This window comes from Eublepharis macularius, chromosome 15 (genome assembly GCF_028583425.1).
Source record: "Eublepharis macularius isolate TG4126 chromosome 15, MPM_Emac_v1.0, whole genome shotgun sequence".
Classification (NCBI taxonomy): domain Eukaryota; kingdom Metazoa; phylum Chordata; class Lepidosauria; order Squamata; family Eublepharidae; genus Eublepharis; species Eublepharis macularius.
Window position 1 is genome coordinate 49,335,504 of NC_072804.1, and position 18,367 is coordinate 49,353,870.

An 18,367-nucleotide genomic window follows, 5' to 3' on the forward strand; every position below is an offset into this window, starting at 1 on the left:
GGGGAGGAACCCCACCCTTCAAAGCAATACCTCCCTTCTTGCTCTGTGTGAGTGAGGTTCCTGGTCTAGAGGTCGGGGCCTGGATGGGAAGGAATTCCTGGGGAGACCTGAGGGAAAGCCTCGAGTGTACAGTGAGTTATGCTAAGCCAGCCTGTTTGATAAAGTTCTGTTCTGCTTTTTGTTCCTGGAAAGTGTGGGTCTCTCTCAGCCAGGGTGTCTAGTTGCCAAAGTAACAACTCACCTTGCACTGGGAAGACATTTTGCACTGCAGAAGGGATGGGTGTGCTTCTGCTCTGAACCCTTCTCTCCCCTCCTGCAACAGCCCAGCTTCATGGACTCTAAGAGCCAAAACACACGTTAAGAAATACCTAGATTCAGCACGTATTCTCTTACCTCAAGGTTTGCCGGGATCTGTAGGCATCCTGGAAGCTTAAAGTTTAGCATTTACAGAGCAGCAGGGAGGGAAATACAGGCGCCTGTATTTCCCTTCCCCTTCCTGCTGCTCTGTAAATGCTAAACTTGTTCTCTTACCTCAAAGTTTGCTTGGATCTGTAGGCGTCCTGGAAGCTTAAAGTTTAGCATTTACAGAGCAGCAGGAAGGGGAAGGGAAATACAGGTGCCTGTATTTCCCTCCCTGCTGCTCTGTAAATGCTAAACTTTAAGCTTCCAGGACGCCTACAGATCCCGGCAAACCTTGAGGTAAGAGAACACGTGCTGAACCTAGGTATTTCTTAACGTGTGTTTTGGCTCTAAGACCTGAGTACAGCTCCCCCTGCTGACAGGAACCCCCTCCCCAGTACTACTCAGCTGGCCGGCACAGGAAAATTAAGGGGGGAAATACGGAATCACAAGATCACATGCCATAATGGTGTCAGCGTAGGTTTGCCAGATCCCCTTACTCTCCTGGTTCCTACCTTTTTGCTGCTCCCATCATGCTTCTTGCTGTGCACCCTGGGTGATGACATCACTTCTGCGATGTCCTGCGTAACATCATCAGGCAGGTGCAGGAGTGTGCACATGCTTTGCAGGGGTCCAATTCGGGCTTCAAATGGGCCCAAATCAGCCTGCTGCAAAGCACAAGAACACTCTTGGGGCGGCACTATGATGTCATTTCTGGGAAGTGACATCATTGCGCTGCCCTAGGACTGCGCCCGGGAGGCCTGTTCTCATGCCTTCCCCCCCCACCTGTCCAGGTGAGTGGTGGTGGGAGGTGAGGGTGAAAGCAAGGGATCCCCCACTATCACAGGGGGACTTGTAACCCTATGTCACTGGCGGTTGTGCTGATATCACTTCCCATTGTATCAGGAAGTGATACCATCTTGTCCCTGCTGAAGCCATGGTATGGGGTAAAAGCCATAGTGTTTTTGCCTCCAAACTAGAGTGTTCTGGCAGGTCAACAACGTGATGATGTCACTTCTGGAAGTAACATTATTACATCACCTTGAGAGCACAAACTGGCTGGTAAGTTCCTCCCCCCTGCTTGCTGTTTCCCCCCACCCACACACTGGCTGCTGGGGAGGCTCTGACAATCCCATCCCTCCCTGCTTTGCAAAAGGAGCTTAGAGCATTAGGCGGTCAGGCCTGAAAGGGGGAACAGGACCACACACTGGCTAAGAAGCCCCCGGGTGCTTACCAGTCCTCCTGATCCTGAGGTGGCTGTGGCCGCTATTGCAGCCATGGGAACCCTTTGGATAAGGAGGAAGCCAATAATAAACTCCCCCTTGCAATGATCCTGCCCACCGAATCTGTAGGAGACAGGAAGTAGCATCGAGTGCTGTGATGCCCACAGGCAGTACGTTGGGGAATCCTGTATGACAGCAGGGAAAGTTCAAAATTTATGTTTGATTGTTATGCTATCCCCTTCCTTGCTATGTGGATCTCTCAGTTCCCCATGTAGCCCTTTTCACCAGTTTAGGAGAGCCAGTTTGGTGCAGTGGTTATGAGTGGAGGGACTCTAATCTGGAGAACCGGGTTTGATTCCCCACTCCTCCGCTTGAAGCCAGCTGGGTGATCCTGGGTCAGTCACAGCTCTCTCAGAGCTCTCTCAGCCTCACCCACCTCACAGGGTGCTTGTTGTGTAGATAATGACAACACTTTGAAAACAGCTCTGAGTGGGCATTAAGTTGTCTTGAAGGACGGTATATAAATCAAATGTTGTTATTGTTATATATTGTTAATATTGTTATTGCTGCTGTTGTTATACCTCATTTAGCCACTTCTCTTTTTTGGGCAGCACCTTTGATTTCTCTGCTCCCCCATCTCTCCAGTTTTCTTTTATCTTCCTTCAGACCTGGTCTTTAAAAAAATAAGTAATGCACATAATAAAAAGGATATACAAATTCAACATGTCTACCGAACCATAAAAACCATACTGAAGCAAGGTCTGTATTTCTCACGCTTTACTGTAAGACTCATTTTTTGCACAACTCTTGACTATAACGAATCTAATCTGGAAGGATCTCTATTTGGCTTTAGGCCAGTGGTTTCACCAAGGTTTAGGTCTCCCTTTCAGCAGCCAGTCATGATTAATTCATTTTTGAGAGGCTGTTTCTGATACCTAGCGAAGACCAGGCTAGCTGTGGCAATCATATGTAGAGCGACCCCTTGAAGATTTTTCAATATATCAATTATGCAATTTTACAGTAAGATCTGTGGCCTATGGGGGGTTTACCTCTCCAACCAGAGTGATATAATTTCCACCAATTGTTTCCAGTACTCTGGCACCTATTTGTGTATCACCACATGAGGAATAAATCTGCCTCTCTGACTTGCACAACCAGCTCTTATTACTCCCAGGGCCAAGCTAAAGTGACGAATGACACTTGAACGGCAAGTGTATTCCTCCCTGTTCACTTGCGCTCCACTCAATCCACTTGCTGTTCAAGTGCCATTCGTCACTTGTAGCTTGGCCCTCAGTTATCCAGGGCTGTTCTTGCTCTATTTTGGTGCTGTGCTATTAATCCTTCTCACATCCTAAGGCAGCATTATTACTTTGGCAGGCAGGCATGTTGCTTTTTTAAAAACTGTTTGCTCACAGCATGAGATATTTGCAGGGGGAACAGGAATCCTGCAAAGGAACAGCAGTGGCGAATTCCTGCTATTTTTGGAAATGTTATGTAATATGTCAGTCTGGTCCAGTCAATAAGGCAGTGAGGTCAGTTTCTGCAAAAACAAATGTACTTTCTCTTTCTCTTTCTCTTTCTCTTTCTCTTTCTGGAATGAGACTTCAGGAATGTTTTTATCACAGAGTATAAATATGAATGAGGCCGTTTCTGAGGGAGCAGACGAGGGAAGACACCCAACACAACTTGTCATCTTTGGCTCTCCAGCTTTTCAAAGCAGCCTTTGCTATTAAAAGGTAAGCAAATCTCTCCTGATATCAAAACTTCTTCACAGCCTATACAATATTTCAGCAGCTCAGTACCTTTATTGGTAGAGTTGCCAACTCCAGCCTTGAAATTTCCCAGGTATTTGTGGATGGAGCCTGAGAAGGGCAGAGGTTGGGGAGGGGAGGCAGCTCAGTAGCTCAGTGTGATGCCATGAGGTTCACTCTCCAAAGCTACCTTTTTCTGAGACGTGATATCTATAGTCCTGAGATCAGTTGTAATCCTTGGAGAACTTCCAGCCCCAAATGGAAGTTGGGAACCTAATTTGATATTCATTTTTTTATTTCTTTATTGTAAACTAGAAACAAAGCCTGTTGTGCAAATAAATACAACAGGCTCTAGAAAGCTGGGGCTGGGGACGGCTGATGGGGGGGCGGGTCCAGGAAGGTCTAGCAGGCAGGTGGGGGGGGGGGTCTGGGAAGAGCTAATAGATGGGGGATCTGGGAAGGGCTGGCAGGCAGGGGGGCAAAGGGGTCTGGGAAGGGCTAAGAGGCAGAAGGAGTCTGAGGAGGGCTGGCAGGGAGGGGTACAAGGGGGGTCTGGGGAGAGCTGAGAGGCAGGAGGGGTCTGAGGAGAGCTGGCAGGGAGGGGTACAAGGGGGGTCTGGGGATAACTGAGAGGCTGAAGGAGTCTGAGGAGGGCTGGCAGGCAGGGGGGCAAAGGGGTCTGGGAAGGGCTAAGAGGCAGAAGGAGTCTGAGGAGGGCTGGCAGGGAGGGGGACAAGGGGGGTCTGGGGAGGACTGAGAGGCAGAAGAAGTCTGGAGAGGGCTGGCAGGGAGGGGGGCAAGGGGGGTCTGGGGAGGGCTGAGAGGCAGGGATCAGGGCCAGGTAGGGTGGAGCAGGCAGGCTCGCTCTTCCCGCCGCATCCCCAGCTCCAGCGGGGATGTGTACATTTTTGAACTCCTTCAAAGGAATCAGCAGGATATAGAGTTGCCAGCCAGGCGGCCTTGGGATAAGGAGACATGAGGGAGCATTGTCAGTATTACTATGTTATGGAATTTCTGGTGGAAACCTGGAGGTGATGTCACTCTGCTCTAGGAATTGCTGGAAACTCTATTGTTTTACCACAGGATTTCCACTGACTCCTAGATTGGACTGAAGTCCCTAGATTGGACTGAGGTTTTCCCTAGAAGTGATGCAACGTTGTCACACCAATGGCAATTTTTTAAACATAATTTTTCTCCCTCTGGCTGCAGAAGTGACAGCAGGAAACAGGACCAGGGGTGGGGGAGCCTCCACGGTGGGAATCTGGCAAGCCTAGCAGGATAGGACAAAGGCGGGTAGTGTTTAATTTCATCAGGAACCACAGGTGGGATTAGGAAAATAAGATTCCAGAGGCCCATAGAGCAAGGTAACTCAGTATTTGTATTCATGTGATGTTTGAGAGCTAAGCTACAAGAGATGAATTACATGAGGAGGAACACAGGGAGGGAGTCACAATATTAGCTGGGAAGCTGAGAGCCAAGCTACAAGTGACGCCTGACACAGGTTGGACACTTGTCAGCTTCCCTCAAGTTTTGATGGGAAATGTAGGCATCCTGGTCTTGCAGCTGTAATGGAGAGCCAAGCTGTAAAACCAGGACGCCTACATTTCCCATCAAAACTTGAGGTAAGCTGACAAGTGTCCAACCTGTGTAAGGCGTCACTTGTAGCTTGTCTCTGAGTTTTAAAAGAGATTGGAAGGCTTTGTCAATTTCCACTCTCTACAGGTCCAGGGAGATTGCTGCTCAGAGGGTTTATTTCCTCTTTGCCTCTGGGTGTGTGTGTGTGTGAAACTGACAGAGCCTTCAGGAGGCAAAGAGGAAATTTGCGACTCCCTTCACGTACTCTTCGTTGCGTAATCCAGCTCTTGCAGCTTGGCTCTTGAGTTGGATCAAGTAGTATGTGAACCCTGAACACACATGAAGCAAAGAGTCTATCTAGATGGATGAAACCCAGCTAGAGGAGGAAGGGGAGATCACTTCAGGTCCATAGCCGTGTTGAGAAGAGAGTCTAGTCCAGTAGCACCTTAAACACCAACTAGATTTCCATAGTACAGGTTTTTGAGAGTCAAAACTCCCTTCATTTGATCTGATGAAAGGATCCTTGACTCTTGAAAACTTAAACCCTGGAAATCTTGCTTGTTATTAAGATGCTCCTGGGCTTGACCCTTGCTGATTTTGATTGACAAGGGGAATTTGATTTGGAGTGGGGTATTACCATGCGGGGATACAAGATGTAAGTCTCCTCTGTTTGTTTGCTCCAGGGGGCTGCCTTTTGCCTTGTTGGGGAAACTAATCTGTCCCGATGGGCTGCGCATATATATTGCCAACGTGGCATGGAACAGCTTTCAGGGGCTGCTCAGGTTAGGAACATGCCAGCATGGGATGTGGGGAGAAGGAAGCTTGAGAATGATGATTCCAAAATTGCGGGGAGCTCCAAACAAGGAACTCTTCAGTGTATGTCTGATTTGGCAAGACTTAGGGCCAAGCTGCAAGTGACGAATGACACTTGGAACAGCAAGTGTATTTCTCCCTGTTCACTTGCCCTCCACTCAATCCACTTGCCATTCAAGTGTCATTCATCACTTGTAGCTTGGCCCTTAGGCAGTCTTGGAAATTATCTAATGTTTGATAAGGCAGTTCAAATGGTTGAACATAGATGGTCTCTTTGCCCCCTAATGCCACACAGTCTGAGCAGGAGCAGACAGCATTTGAATTTGCCCTAGCTGGTGGAGTTCATCCTCAAGTCATGTAGGGACAAGCATAGCAATGGAACATCATGTTGGCCCATTGTTTTCGGATGACTGGGGGGAAAGCCAAAGGGAAGGAAAATCTTGCAGTGTGTTTTTTAGGCCAACCATCCTCTCTTCCACCATGAAAATCAAATACACCAAGGAGAGGGATTAAAAAAATTGTCTCCACAATTAAAACTAGAATGTTAAAAGAAAATGTCCATTGAACTATAATCCTTCATGAAGTAACCAACGTTATATGTCTGTTGTTATTTAGGACAACTGAAAAATCCAGAACAGCTATGCCTGGTACCAATTCAAAACAATTTATGGAAAAGGATCTTGCAGAGCTGAAAGCCTCTTTGGAACGAAGCATTCTCCAAAAAGTTTTAGCTGATATTGATAAAGAGTCAAATGTATTAAAGAACACAACACTTGATATTGCGTTCACGGGGGTTTCAGGGGCTGGTAAATCATCCCTCGTGAATGCCTTCCGCAATATTTCAGATTTTGAAGAAGGCGCAGCTAAAACTGGGGTGAAACAGACAACTATGGACCCAGAGCCATATTCCCATCCTACTTACCCAGAACTAACATTATGGGATCTACCAGGAATAGGGACACGTGAATTTAAACCAAAGGAATACCTTCAGAAGGTAAATTTTAGCAGGTACGATTTCTTCATCATCGTCGCCTCAGAACGCTTCACGGACCATGACACCATGCTGGCCTCAGAAATAAAAAAGATGCAGAAGAAGTTTTACTTTGTTCGCACCAAAGTGGATCAGGCTATAGAAGCTGAAAGAAGGAAGCCGAACTTTAGTGAGATGCAAACCTTGGAAGAGATAAGAAAATATTGCCTTTGCAATCTGAAAGAGGAAGGAGCGGATGATCCCAGAGTTTTTCTCATATCCAGTTGGTATTTGAGTAAGTATGACTTCCCTCTCCTGCAGAAGACTCTGGCAGGTGACCTGAATGACATCAAGAGACCGCTTCTAATTATGGCTATGCCAGCGTTCTCGAGAAAAGCCCTGCAAGAAAAAAAGGCTGTTATGGAGGCCGTTATATGGAAGAAAGCCCTTTTGTCTTGTGGCGTTGGGGCGATCCCTATGCCAGGGCTCTCTCTCGCTTTTGATATTGGCCTCTTGGTGACAACAATGAAAGAGTTCTGCAAGGCCTTTGGCTTGGATGAAGATTCCCTCCGTAATCTTGCAAAGCGGGTTGGCAAACCTGTCGAGGTGCTCAAGTCTGCTGTCAAAAAGTCTCCGATGTCCAACCAGATCAACCCGGAATTCGTACAGTCTCTCACATCCAAGTCCTTGTTGTGTTGCTCTGCAATGGTGCTGGAAGAGCTTTCCGATTTCATACCTGTCTTAGGCTCCCTAGTAGGTGGCGTTAATTCTTTTGCCACCACACGCTACATGCTGAACCGCTTCCTAGATGATGCTCTGGAAGATGCTGAGAATCTTCTCACAACAGTTGCCGAGTCTTAATCGCACGGACTCAAGATCCTTCTAAAAGATCCTGCAATTAACCTTCATTCTCATGTGGCTAGCTAAGAAAAGACAGGCTTTTCAGAGCTAAGAATGTTCTTCACCTCCCTCTAGAGAAGGCCAACCAGGGTTGCCAGATCTGACCTGACCCAGAGAGCACCTTTGTAACCTTTAAAGATTGCCCAGGAAGTAAGAGTTTCATCAGGCTCTCTCTATTCATGTCTGTGTGTACCATCTGATATACTACGATTGCATTAAGGAGCTTTCAAGGCAAGGGAGAAGCTGAATTGCTGCCTTTCTCTGCAGAGTGTTTCTTGGCAGTCTCCCATCCAAGAAGCTTCTGAGATCTGATAAGGTTGGGTTATGCGATACTGCACGGCATGTTTTTTTACTATTCTACAACAGTATTTATATGCGCCCCTTAAAGATACTGGAATCCTCTCAAAAACTTGGTTTGTCAACTCATTGTGAAGTGCAGATTTAAAGAACCCACCAGCATCTAAGCTGCATGACTGCGTTGTGCTGTTCTTAGGATATTCTTTTTAAAGATCATTAACAATAGATGCTTAGTATGTGTATGTTTCTTTTAATTCCTTGCCTAATAAAAGGAATGATGGTTTATTTCAATAAAGATCATTAACATGGAGAACAGTTCTGCCTGGTAAAAATGTAAACACACAACTCATTTACCGTTTTTTCCTGATGAAAGATAAGTTGCCCTCTCACTGGGTCTTACCTGTATCAATTCTTCTGAGGTCACTGAAAGAGCGTGACTTAAGGGAACAGTGTGCGGAAAATTAAGTAGTTCAGATCCTAGGGTTGCTCGGCAACCAGCAGAAGGGTTGTGGGGTGGGGCATGGGTGTGTGTGACATTTCCTACGTTGCTGATGTCACTATGTCACTTTTGGGTACACTTCCAGGTAAAAATCTCTGGTTTTGGCTGAGTACTAAAGATCAGTTGCTCCGGAAAGGATGTAATTGTGCAGAGATAATATTCATGAGCAGGGGTCATTTCGTAGAAAAAGTGCTGGAGGAACTCATTAGCATAACTCATTAGCATAACTCATTAGCATATGCCATGCCCTTTGCCATCACTAGAAGTGTGTTGTTAGCATAACTGATTTGCATATGCCAACCCCTCCCCGACATCACCTATCCTGTCTGTTTTGGACCCAATCCTGACCATTCAGAGCCGAAATTGGGCCCAAAATAGCAAAAAGGGGATGAAAATGGCTGAAAAGGGGCCCCAAATGGTCAGAATTGGGCAGCTGCTGAGTGGGAGAGTGATCCACCACCTGTCAGAGGCCCAATCTGGGCCGTTTCAGCCCCAATACAGGCCAAAATGGGCCCAAAATGGCCGAGAGTCAGATGGGCGGGGCCACCTGACATGTGACCTCTTTGGGGACCTGCCAGAACTGCATTCCGGCATGTTCCCCCTCAAAATGAGCCTTGTTCATGAGGATCGGAGAGCAGAGGAAGAAATCCCTGGGAGACTGCTTGCCATAAGCTGACACCTGGGAACCCTAATAAATGGGCACTTGATAAGCCTACTTTAAGGGGGTACAAATTGATTAAATTCATTACAAGGGGGATACCAGGATGGTTTGCAAACACAGCCATGCTTTACAGGACTGTCTTTCTCAGACTGTCTAGGCCTAGAGAGCCCCTGCTACTGTTCTCTGGAAAAGTCAATAGTGCTAGGAAAAGTGGAAGGCAGTAAGAAAAGAGGAAAACCCAAAGCAAGATGGCTGGACTCAATAAAAGAAACCATGCCCTCCAGTTTGCAAGATCTGAGCAAGTCTGTTAATGATAGGACATTTTGGAGGTCTTTCATTCACAGGGTCGCCATAGGTCGGAGGCAACTTGATAACACATAACACACACGCACACTGTTCCTAAGCAGTAAACTGACAGCCAATTCAAATTCCTACCAGCCTTATGGGCAGGGCCGGCGCCATCGTTGAGGCGGTGAGGCAGGGACTGCGGGAGCTGCGGGGCCTTGATGACATCATCACGCAGTCTGGGGCGCGCGCACACGGGGCGCACACAAGGTTGGCCTCCAGCACCAGAAACCCTGGCACCAGGACTGCTTATGGGGGGGAGGGGGAGGTCTGGCCCTTATTTTTGATGCTCCTCAGCCCCTGGATCTTGTTTCTGAAAGTATAGGCACAATTCAGTCAGTAACTCCTCCTGACACTAGAAGTAAAATATATTTTGTTAATTATTTAATTCAGAATTGGAAAAGTGTATGCAGGGTAGGAACCAGTCTATTAAAGCAGAGAGCAATCCTATGACATAATTCAGTAAGTGGGTTTCTGACGACTCACTGGTTATCCCAGTGCACAGGCCCGAGAGTGCGCCCCTAGCAGGGATAAGCGGAGAGTAACTCCCACCTGCTGCTGTGAATCGGGACTCAAGGAGGCCAGAATGGCCACTGCCGGGCTCATGAGCTCACCAGGGCACCCGTCTCCTCCCTTCCCGGTGCTCCTGGCCTTTCCACCGGCCCTGGCCAGCCATTTCCTCTCCCCCCTGCCCGCCTTTCCACCCACCTGGTGTTACCAGAACTGCTATTTTAGGGGAAATTAGCTTGCAGTCTGGATTTAAATTAGTGTGGGATCTTGACCAGCTATACCAGAGTCCCTCCTTCAGATCACTCATGCAATAAAGAGGCGAGACTAATAAAGATAAAATGTGGTTTACTAATAATGTTGCGTATGCCTAAAATAACACACACAAACAAGGTACATACAAGGAACGAGGAAATAAAGAGTTGGAAAGATAGAGCCGGTTGCATTAGCAGGAGAGCCCACTTGAGATCGATGGAACTGGGTATACTCACCGGGTCACGGCGTGGAAGAAAGATGTAGCAGTGAAGCATGGTGGTATCTAGTGCCTGCACTAGACCCGTAGAGAGAGCGAAGCAGCGGAGGTTCAGGATGGGAATGGCACACACACTTCATGGCCGGGGAGGCCGGCTTAAATACCCCAAAACGTACCCTGGGGCAGGTGCCTTTCCCTGTGGTTCTCAAAAGGGGAACAAAGGCTTGATGGCTCTACAACTACCCTTGATGGGCCACTTTAGTGTCTGATTGTAAGACTGTGACACCTTGGGAAGAGGGGACAAAGGAGGGGAAGGGAGTGCCGGGCAGGTTGATTGGATTGGCCAGGAGGCTGGCATTGTCTTGATGGCATCAGCTCTGGAATGCGGTGGCTGCATTGAGATGCGTCCATTAGCTGTTCTGGACAGTCGGCACTTAGCTTCCATTCAGGGGTGGCTTCCGAGATATGCAGTGCAGGGCGAGGTCGGCCGCTGTAGACGTGACTGGCTTGCTTTCACGAAATGGCAGCCTCAAAGTAAACTGTCCAGGCTGGCTTTTTACTGCATTGGAACATGGCTTCTTCCTTAGCACGGCTTGGGCTTGCTAGCGGGCTGCCCAATGGTGAGGGCAGACTCAGCGACCAGCCTGCAAGGGGTGCTCCGCGGGACCTGACCAGGGGGTGCCTGGCCAGGCTCGTGGAGGCTCCCTACGGCTGGAACTGTGCTGCTGGCAGCAGGGCACTGGGCCCAGGTGAGATAGGTGCCCAAGGAGGCAGGAGACAGACATGGATGGCACAGTCCATTGCAGCAAGGAGAACAGGAAATAGGCACAGGCGGTGCTGCCCTAAGACAGAGTCCTTAGTAGATCTTTAAACAGCAACACAGGAAACTGACACAGTTCATGGCAGGCCTCATAACAGGAGGAGAAGGGGGTCCTTGGCAACACTGGTGGGTACTGAAGTGCCCTGGCCAGCCGCCTCCTCTTCTCCCTTCTTCTTTGCCTCCCTTTTCCACCAGCCTGATGGGTGCTGAAGCACCCCTCTTCCCTCCCCCGCCTTTCCACCAGCCCAGTGGGTGTTGAAGCGCCCTGGCCAGCCACCTCCTCTTCCCCTCCCCTGCTTTTTCACCAGCCCGATAGGTGCTGAAGCGCCCTGGTTGCCTCCTCTTCCTCCCCCCCCTGACTTTTTCCCTCAGAGACCAGATCTACCTTCCCCTTCCTTGGCTGCTGGGCTGGTAGACCTGGCCTCTGGACCCTCAGAGGGTATACCTGGTATACCTGCCACACTTCTGCTGGCTGGGTACACCTGGCCTTTCTACTCCTAGAGGCCAGGTCTACTACCCATAGCATTGCCAGGCAGATGTGGGGCCTAGGAGCCCACCAAGGCCATTGCTGCCCACCCACCCCCCACCCAGCGGTAGCACTCCCTGCCTCTGCAGCCAGATGTAAGGTGCAGGAGCACACCAGGGCTCTTTTTTTTAATAAAAGATTTTTATTAGATGGGTTAACATACATTATATATTGTTACATACTATTACTAACCCCTTTAATTCTTCATATGTTCCCCATCCCCTCCCCTCCCCTTTTTCTATATTGACTTCCAACAGCACTGCAACCCCTTTTTCCTTTCCAAAATTCTAATTCTAATTCTTCTTATTATTTGTTAATATTTATTTTAAAGGTAAAGATTTACACTATACTACATCTTATCTTATTTAGTAATTCTCGAAAGACCATAAATGCCCTTTAACATCCCATTTTTCCCCCAAATATTCTTTCAATTTCCCTCAGTCCTCCATAAATTCTTTTGGATCACTGTCTCTCAATTTGCTCGTTAGCTTGTCCATTTCCGCCATGTGCAACAATTTTTGAATCCATTCTCCAACTTCTGGAATTTCTTCTTTTTTTCCAATATTGTGCATATAAAGTTCTCACTGCCGTTATCATATAATAAAGTAGCACTCTATCTTTACTATTTATATCCTCTAAATGCAAAGAGAGCAATAACATTTCTGGATTTCTTACAAGACTTTTTTAAGTATTAAAGAAATTTCAGCACACATCTTAGACCAGAAGTCCCTAGCTTTTTCACATGTCCACCACATGTGGTACAAAGAACCTTCATGCTCTTTACATTTCCAACACTTATTCAATAATTGGTTATTAGCAATAGCTACTTTTTCAGCGTTAAATACCATCTATATACCATTTTGTAACCATTTTCTCTAATACTGGTACATGTTGAAATTTTTAAAATATTCTTCCATAAATGTCCCCATGTCTACATTGTGATCTCTTTATTATAATTTATTGCCCATTTAACCATTTGCACCTTAACTGTCTCATCTTCTGTATACTATTTCAACAGCAATTTGTATATTCTAGAAATTATTTCGTTCCCTTCCCCCAATAAAAGTTCTTCTAGTTGAGAATTTTTAATTCTAAGTCCTGTCTTTCTTTGGTTGAATTCAAATATATTTTTAATTTGCCGGTATTGTAGCCATCCATATTTAAATGGCAGTTCTTCATTCATTTTAATCTTAAATACATTCTTTTCACATTTTAAAAGGTCTTTATAAGTAATCCATTCATCTCCTTTGTATTCCAAATTCAGATTTGCCACCTCAGCTGGAACAATCCACATAGGTTTTTCTTCATTTATAAATTTCTTATATTTCAGCCAGGTAGCAAATATATTTCGTCTCAAATAATGGTGTTGGAACATTGCATCCATTTTATGTTTATCATACCATAGATATGCATGCCATCCAAAAAGCTTATTATGCCCTTCCAATGTCAACAATTTATGATTAGATAATGACACGCATTCTCTTAACCATACTAAGCATATTGCTTCATGATACAATTGTAAATTCGGTAATTGCAGACCACCCCTTTCTTTAGCATCACAGAGTACCTTCATTTTTACTCTTGGTTTCTTCCCTGCCCAAACAAATTCTGATATTTTTCTCTGCCATTTTTCAAACTGTTTTTTGTCTTTTACTATTGGTATCGTTTGCAACAAAAACATTATTCTAGATAATACATTCATTTTAATTGTGGCAATCCGACCCATCCATGACAAATTCAATTTGTTCCTCTTCGACATATCTTTTTCTATTTGCGACCAAAGTTTTTCATAATTATTCTTGAACAAATCAATATTCTTAGCTGTTAATTCTATTCCTAAATATTTTGTTTTCTGTACCACCTCACATTCTGTTACTTCCATCAGCTCCTGTTGTTTCTTCTTGGTCATGTTTTTGGTTATTATTTTCGATTTATTTTTATTAATGTAAAAGCCTGCTAAGTCTCCATATTCTTTAATCTTGACTAATAATCTCGGTAAAACTTGGATTGGGTCTTCCACTATAAACATTACATCGTCAGCAAATGCTCTCAGCTTATATGAAAAACCTTTTAATTTTATTCCTCTAATATTATCGTCCTCTCTTATTTGCCTTAATAGCACTTCTATTATCATAACAAATAGTAATGGTGAAAGTGGACATCCTTGTCTTGTACCTTTTCTTATTTCAAATTTCTCCGTCAGGTCATTGTTAACACATATTGCCACTCTTTGATTTTTATAAATGGTTCTTACTGCCTCTATAAATTCTTTACCAAAGTCCATCTTTTCCACTGTTGCAAACATAAATTCCCAGTTTAAATTATCAAATACCTTTTCTGCATCCGCAAAAAAAAGACCTACCTCCTTGTCCGGGTGTTCATCATAGTACTCAATAGCATTTAAAACTACTCTCAAATTATCCTTTAGCTGTCTATTAGGCAAAAATCCAGCCTGATCTTCTCCAACAAAATCCATCAGCCAAACTTTCAGTCTGTCTACTAATATTCTTGCAAATATTTTATAATTGTTACTTATTAAAGAAATTGGTCCGTAATTTTTAACATTCGTTAATTCTTGTGACTCCTTTGGTATCAGAGCAATATTAGCTTCATTCCACGTGTCTGGTAAGCTCTTGATGCCCACCCCCGCAATGCTCCCTGCTCTGCAGCTGGTTGCAGGGATGAATCCGGTGGCTGTGGGTCGCAGGAGTACTCCAGGGCCCTTGCCGCCCCCCAGCAGTACTTCCAGCTTCTGGAGCTGCCTGATGTGGGCCATGGAGGCAGCAGAGAGGCCCAGCCTGGCAGCACTGCCCTCCCAAGGCCCCGCAGCAGGGCCCTGCTAAATCAGTTTTCTAAACCCCATTGTATTTTTTCTCACAACGGGCTCTGTTTCTAGTAGGCAAAGAAAATAATAACAGCTTGTCTATGTTGGCTAACTCTATCTAACTAGACATTAAAAAGCTTGCTGTCTTGCATCTCTAAAGTAGCTTCCAGGCTTAGAAAGGAAAATCCCAAACAATGCCAAGCTGTTCTGGTCATCTTGGTATCCTGCTTGGAGCAAAGAGTCTCTCTCACAAGCTGGTAGAATTGTTCTGAATAGAGAGCATCTAGAGTGCAGTGAGCAGCCTTTTCAAGAGCTATCAACCAATCAGGGCACAGAGCCAGTTTGGTGTAGTGGTTAAGAGCGACGGGACTCTTATCTGGAAAACCGTATTTGATTCCTCAGTCCTCTGCTTGAAGCCAGTTGGGTGACCCTGGGTCAGTCACAGCTCTCTTAGAGCTCTCTCAGCTCCACCCACCTCACAGGTTGATTGTCGTGAAGATAATAATAACACATTTTGTAAACTGCTCTGAGTGGGCATTGTTGTCCTGAAGGGTGGTATATAAACTGAATGTTATTATTATTATTATTTAGATAATTTACAGTGCTAGCATGAGGGATGAGAGAGGGTATTTTCCCTTAAGAAAAACAGGCTCTAGGTGCAACTAATCAGGAGGCTTGCATTCTTTCTCCAGACTGAGTTTGGGCCTGTGGAAATGTACACTCCTAAATCAAAATCACACAAACAGGTTAGCCATATAGGATTTTAAAGGCTTGTCTTGACACAGACCGTTGACTGAAAGTCCTCGTTTGAAAACTCTGTCAGCTGCTTGTTGGAGGGGGGCAACGAATGCAACAAACTGAGCTTTTTACAAACATTCGTTCGTTGGCTATGGACCCTCACGAACTGCTGGTTCGCGAACAGACAATCTGGCAGTTCGTGGGGTTTTTGCGTTCGTAATGCGGTTCGTGCCTATGTCTAATCAGCAGGACTGCATTATTTCTCCAAGACCAGATTGAGTTGGGGCCTGTGGAAACCTACATTCCCGAACTAAAGTCACACAAGCAGGTGAGCCATATAGGATTTTAAAGGCTTGTCTTGACACAGACCGTTGACTGAAAGTCTTTCTTTGAAAACTCTGTCAGCTGCTTGTTGTGGGGGCAAAACTTCCCCAGGACTCTGGTGGATTCCTGCATCTCTGACAAGCAAGATGACCTTTCTTTGGACTGAGAAGAGCTTCAACTGGCCCATTGTTTTGGGATACTGGAAGAAGTTATAGGTATGGGGTTCTCTATCCCCTGGATGCCACAGTAAGCAATAAATAAGGCGAAAATTAAGTCTGCGTCTCTGTCCACACCAACATTGTGCCGCCTCTAGCCCAAGGGAAATGTCAAAAAAGTCTAGGAGGAAGTTTCGTCCCCTCTCAAATGAATGGACAGGGTCAGAATTGTAGAACACGCCAAGCTTTATTGAACAGTAATGTATTAATTCATTAAGAGGTCCAGTAAATTAGGAGTTCTCCATGCAGCTCTCCAGTTCTCTCCATGCAGGCTGGCCCCTATGTCTCTGTGACCTGTTCTTCAGGAGCCTGGAGGAGGCAGGCCAAGCGATCCCGAGCTCAGCATGCATGTGGCTGTGGTGGCCTTGCTGATTGTGAAGTTGGGCAGGAGGGGAAATTCTGGTCACTGGGCTGACACTGGTGACCGAGCAGAGTGGCCATACCAGCAACAGTCATCCTCTCAGGTCTTCTTGTTGGATCACCACCTGCAGAGATGCAAAACGGAAACATTGTAAGCAGTCAGCCCAGCCTCCGCCCGTTGTACAGCAGTTTTCATATAGCTGCGTGTAATATTAAAAGTGTACAAGCCTCTGAAGTTTAAAATGGCTGCTGGATGGCCACCAGGGAGCCCCTGCCATTGCTACGTCCCATCTGGAAGAACCAGGCATACATGGAATGCCATATTGGAATGTGGAGTGATTGAGCAGCCATTGGACTTGCTATTTTCCTGGCCTCGCCCGTGACCAGAGCAATAAAGGACTCGTAGTGTCACCCCCACTTATCACATTCCCTGATGAGATTTCCTATCCATGATTGAGGAACTGATCAAATGGCATTCATAAGCACGTACTGTCATTCCTGGAACATTGCATTTGTCACCAAAATCCATTAACGTAGCTCCAGTGTACTTCATCAGGAAAACCGTCCTTTTTGTGCAGGGCTAGAACCAGGTGTGCATCTGCATTCACACACCCTGCCAGCCATTAATCCAAGTACTTAAATCTTTTGTTACACCCAGGAACCGACCATCAAACTCTTTGTCCTAAATGCCAGAGGGACTCTCCTCTACCTCAGGGAACATTTTTCCTATAAAGGTCGAGCCCTGGCCTCATTCAAATCATGCAAGCCTTCTGGCTTCTCCCTTGGGGCCACTTCCCTAAGCCTGTTTCTCTCTTGGCTGAGGATGCTGGCATTCGAAGCTACTCTCTTCCTCCATGGACTGGACCGCTTCTCCAAGATAGGTAGATATAATCACTCCCTCCAGCTCTATTCCCAACTCTCTGGCTGTATTTCCTAGGACTCTGTGTGTGTGTGTGGTTATTTTCCCCCAGTAATTGGTGTGTATGTGCATGAAGTTCTGTTCTTTAATAAAAGTTACTGATTGATCTGAAGCACCAGACTCGCTTGGCTTGTTGGGATTGGGACCCCGTAGACACAGGTGATTCGATTCCAGTTACTGCCTCTCGTATAGCCGTCTTCTTTGCGAGCTAATTCCCCCCCCCCCCATAAACCATAAATCATATTTATGCAAGGAGACCACTTCAGGTAACAACATGTGCAACTATGGTCAGGAACAGAGATGCCGTACCGGCTACAGCCATGCCTGTGGCACCCCAGAAGTTTTCACAGTTGCATCCCCACAGAGGGCCCATTTGCCAGGAGACTCCGTGAGGTGCATGGTGTTGCCATCCAGTGGGCCCTTCCTAAACTCAAGAGAAAGCGCTCTGCTATTGAAGAGGATCCATCCATGGCTGCTGCAGCTGCATAGAGCTCAAATCGTACAAGGTGAGGAATCCGATGGTTACTTGTCCAGCTGTTCCACAGAGCACACTGGGCCAGCTGCCAGGTACCCCGACCTGCAGTTGTGCCATGTTCCCTGTTGGAGGGGCACTTGACAAGAGTGTGTGCTAAAAGCCCAGTGTGGGGCTGCCAATGTAACCCTGAAGAGGTAATTGGTTTACCCCAGTAGGGTGGAATCAGCAGCTAGAGCTAGGCAGCTGAATAATAATTAATACGCTCTTATCACCTTGAAAAGGTAATCAGAAATGTTGTATGTGGACAATATGACTAAAAGTAGTGTTTGTGTGTTGTGTTTGGTTGGTGTTACTGGGATTGTATTATTTTTGCAGGGCTGTAATCCCCCAAGAAGAGGACAGAAACCTGGGCTCTAGTTGCTTCAAATGGGAAGGATAGTGAAATTGGAAGGACTCTATCAGACAAGTTGAACTGTTTACCTTTTTAAAGATGTTGGTTTAAAGTTTTGGTATGGTTGCACTTAAGGGTTTAGTTAACTCAAAAAATCGTTGTATTGTCTTAATTTTTACAAGGTTTTAATATTTTTTTCTTAACTTAAAATTGTGTGAAAGTGTGCTTCCTAAGCCCCATAGAAGCCATAGAAAGAGATGTTACACCAGCATCCCCGCTCCGCATAAGTAGCTGATCCTGGTAAATAAAGGGGAGTATGCCCCTTTGCATAACGTGGAGCATGGTGCCAGGACTGGCTGATTC

At 46.0% G+C, this 18,367-nt stretch overlaps 1 protein-coding gene across 1 annotated transcript in view; it reads left to right on the forward strand.

Moving 5' to 3' along the window:
* The window catches only part of LOC129342973 (uncharacterized), an 87,134-nt gene that overhangs the window by 57,475 nt on the left and 11,292 nt on the right, over positions 1–18,367 (forward strand). The window contains exons 2-4 of the mRNA XM_054998931.1: positions 3,224–3,358; positions 6,377–7,577; positions 16,165–16,370. Of these exons, the coding sequence (XP_054854906.1) occupies positions 3,261–3,358; positions 6,377–7,577; positions 16,165–16,370 (1,505 nt within the window). The 5' untranslated portion in view covers positions 3,224–3,260. The remainder of the gene's footprint in view (positions 1–3,223; positions 3,359–6,376; positions 7,578–16,164; positions 16,371–18,367) is intronic.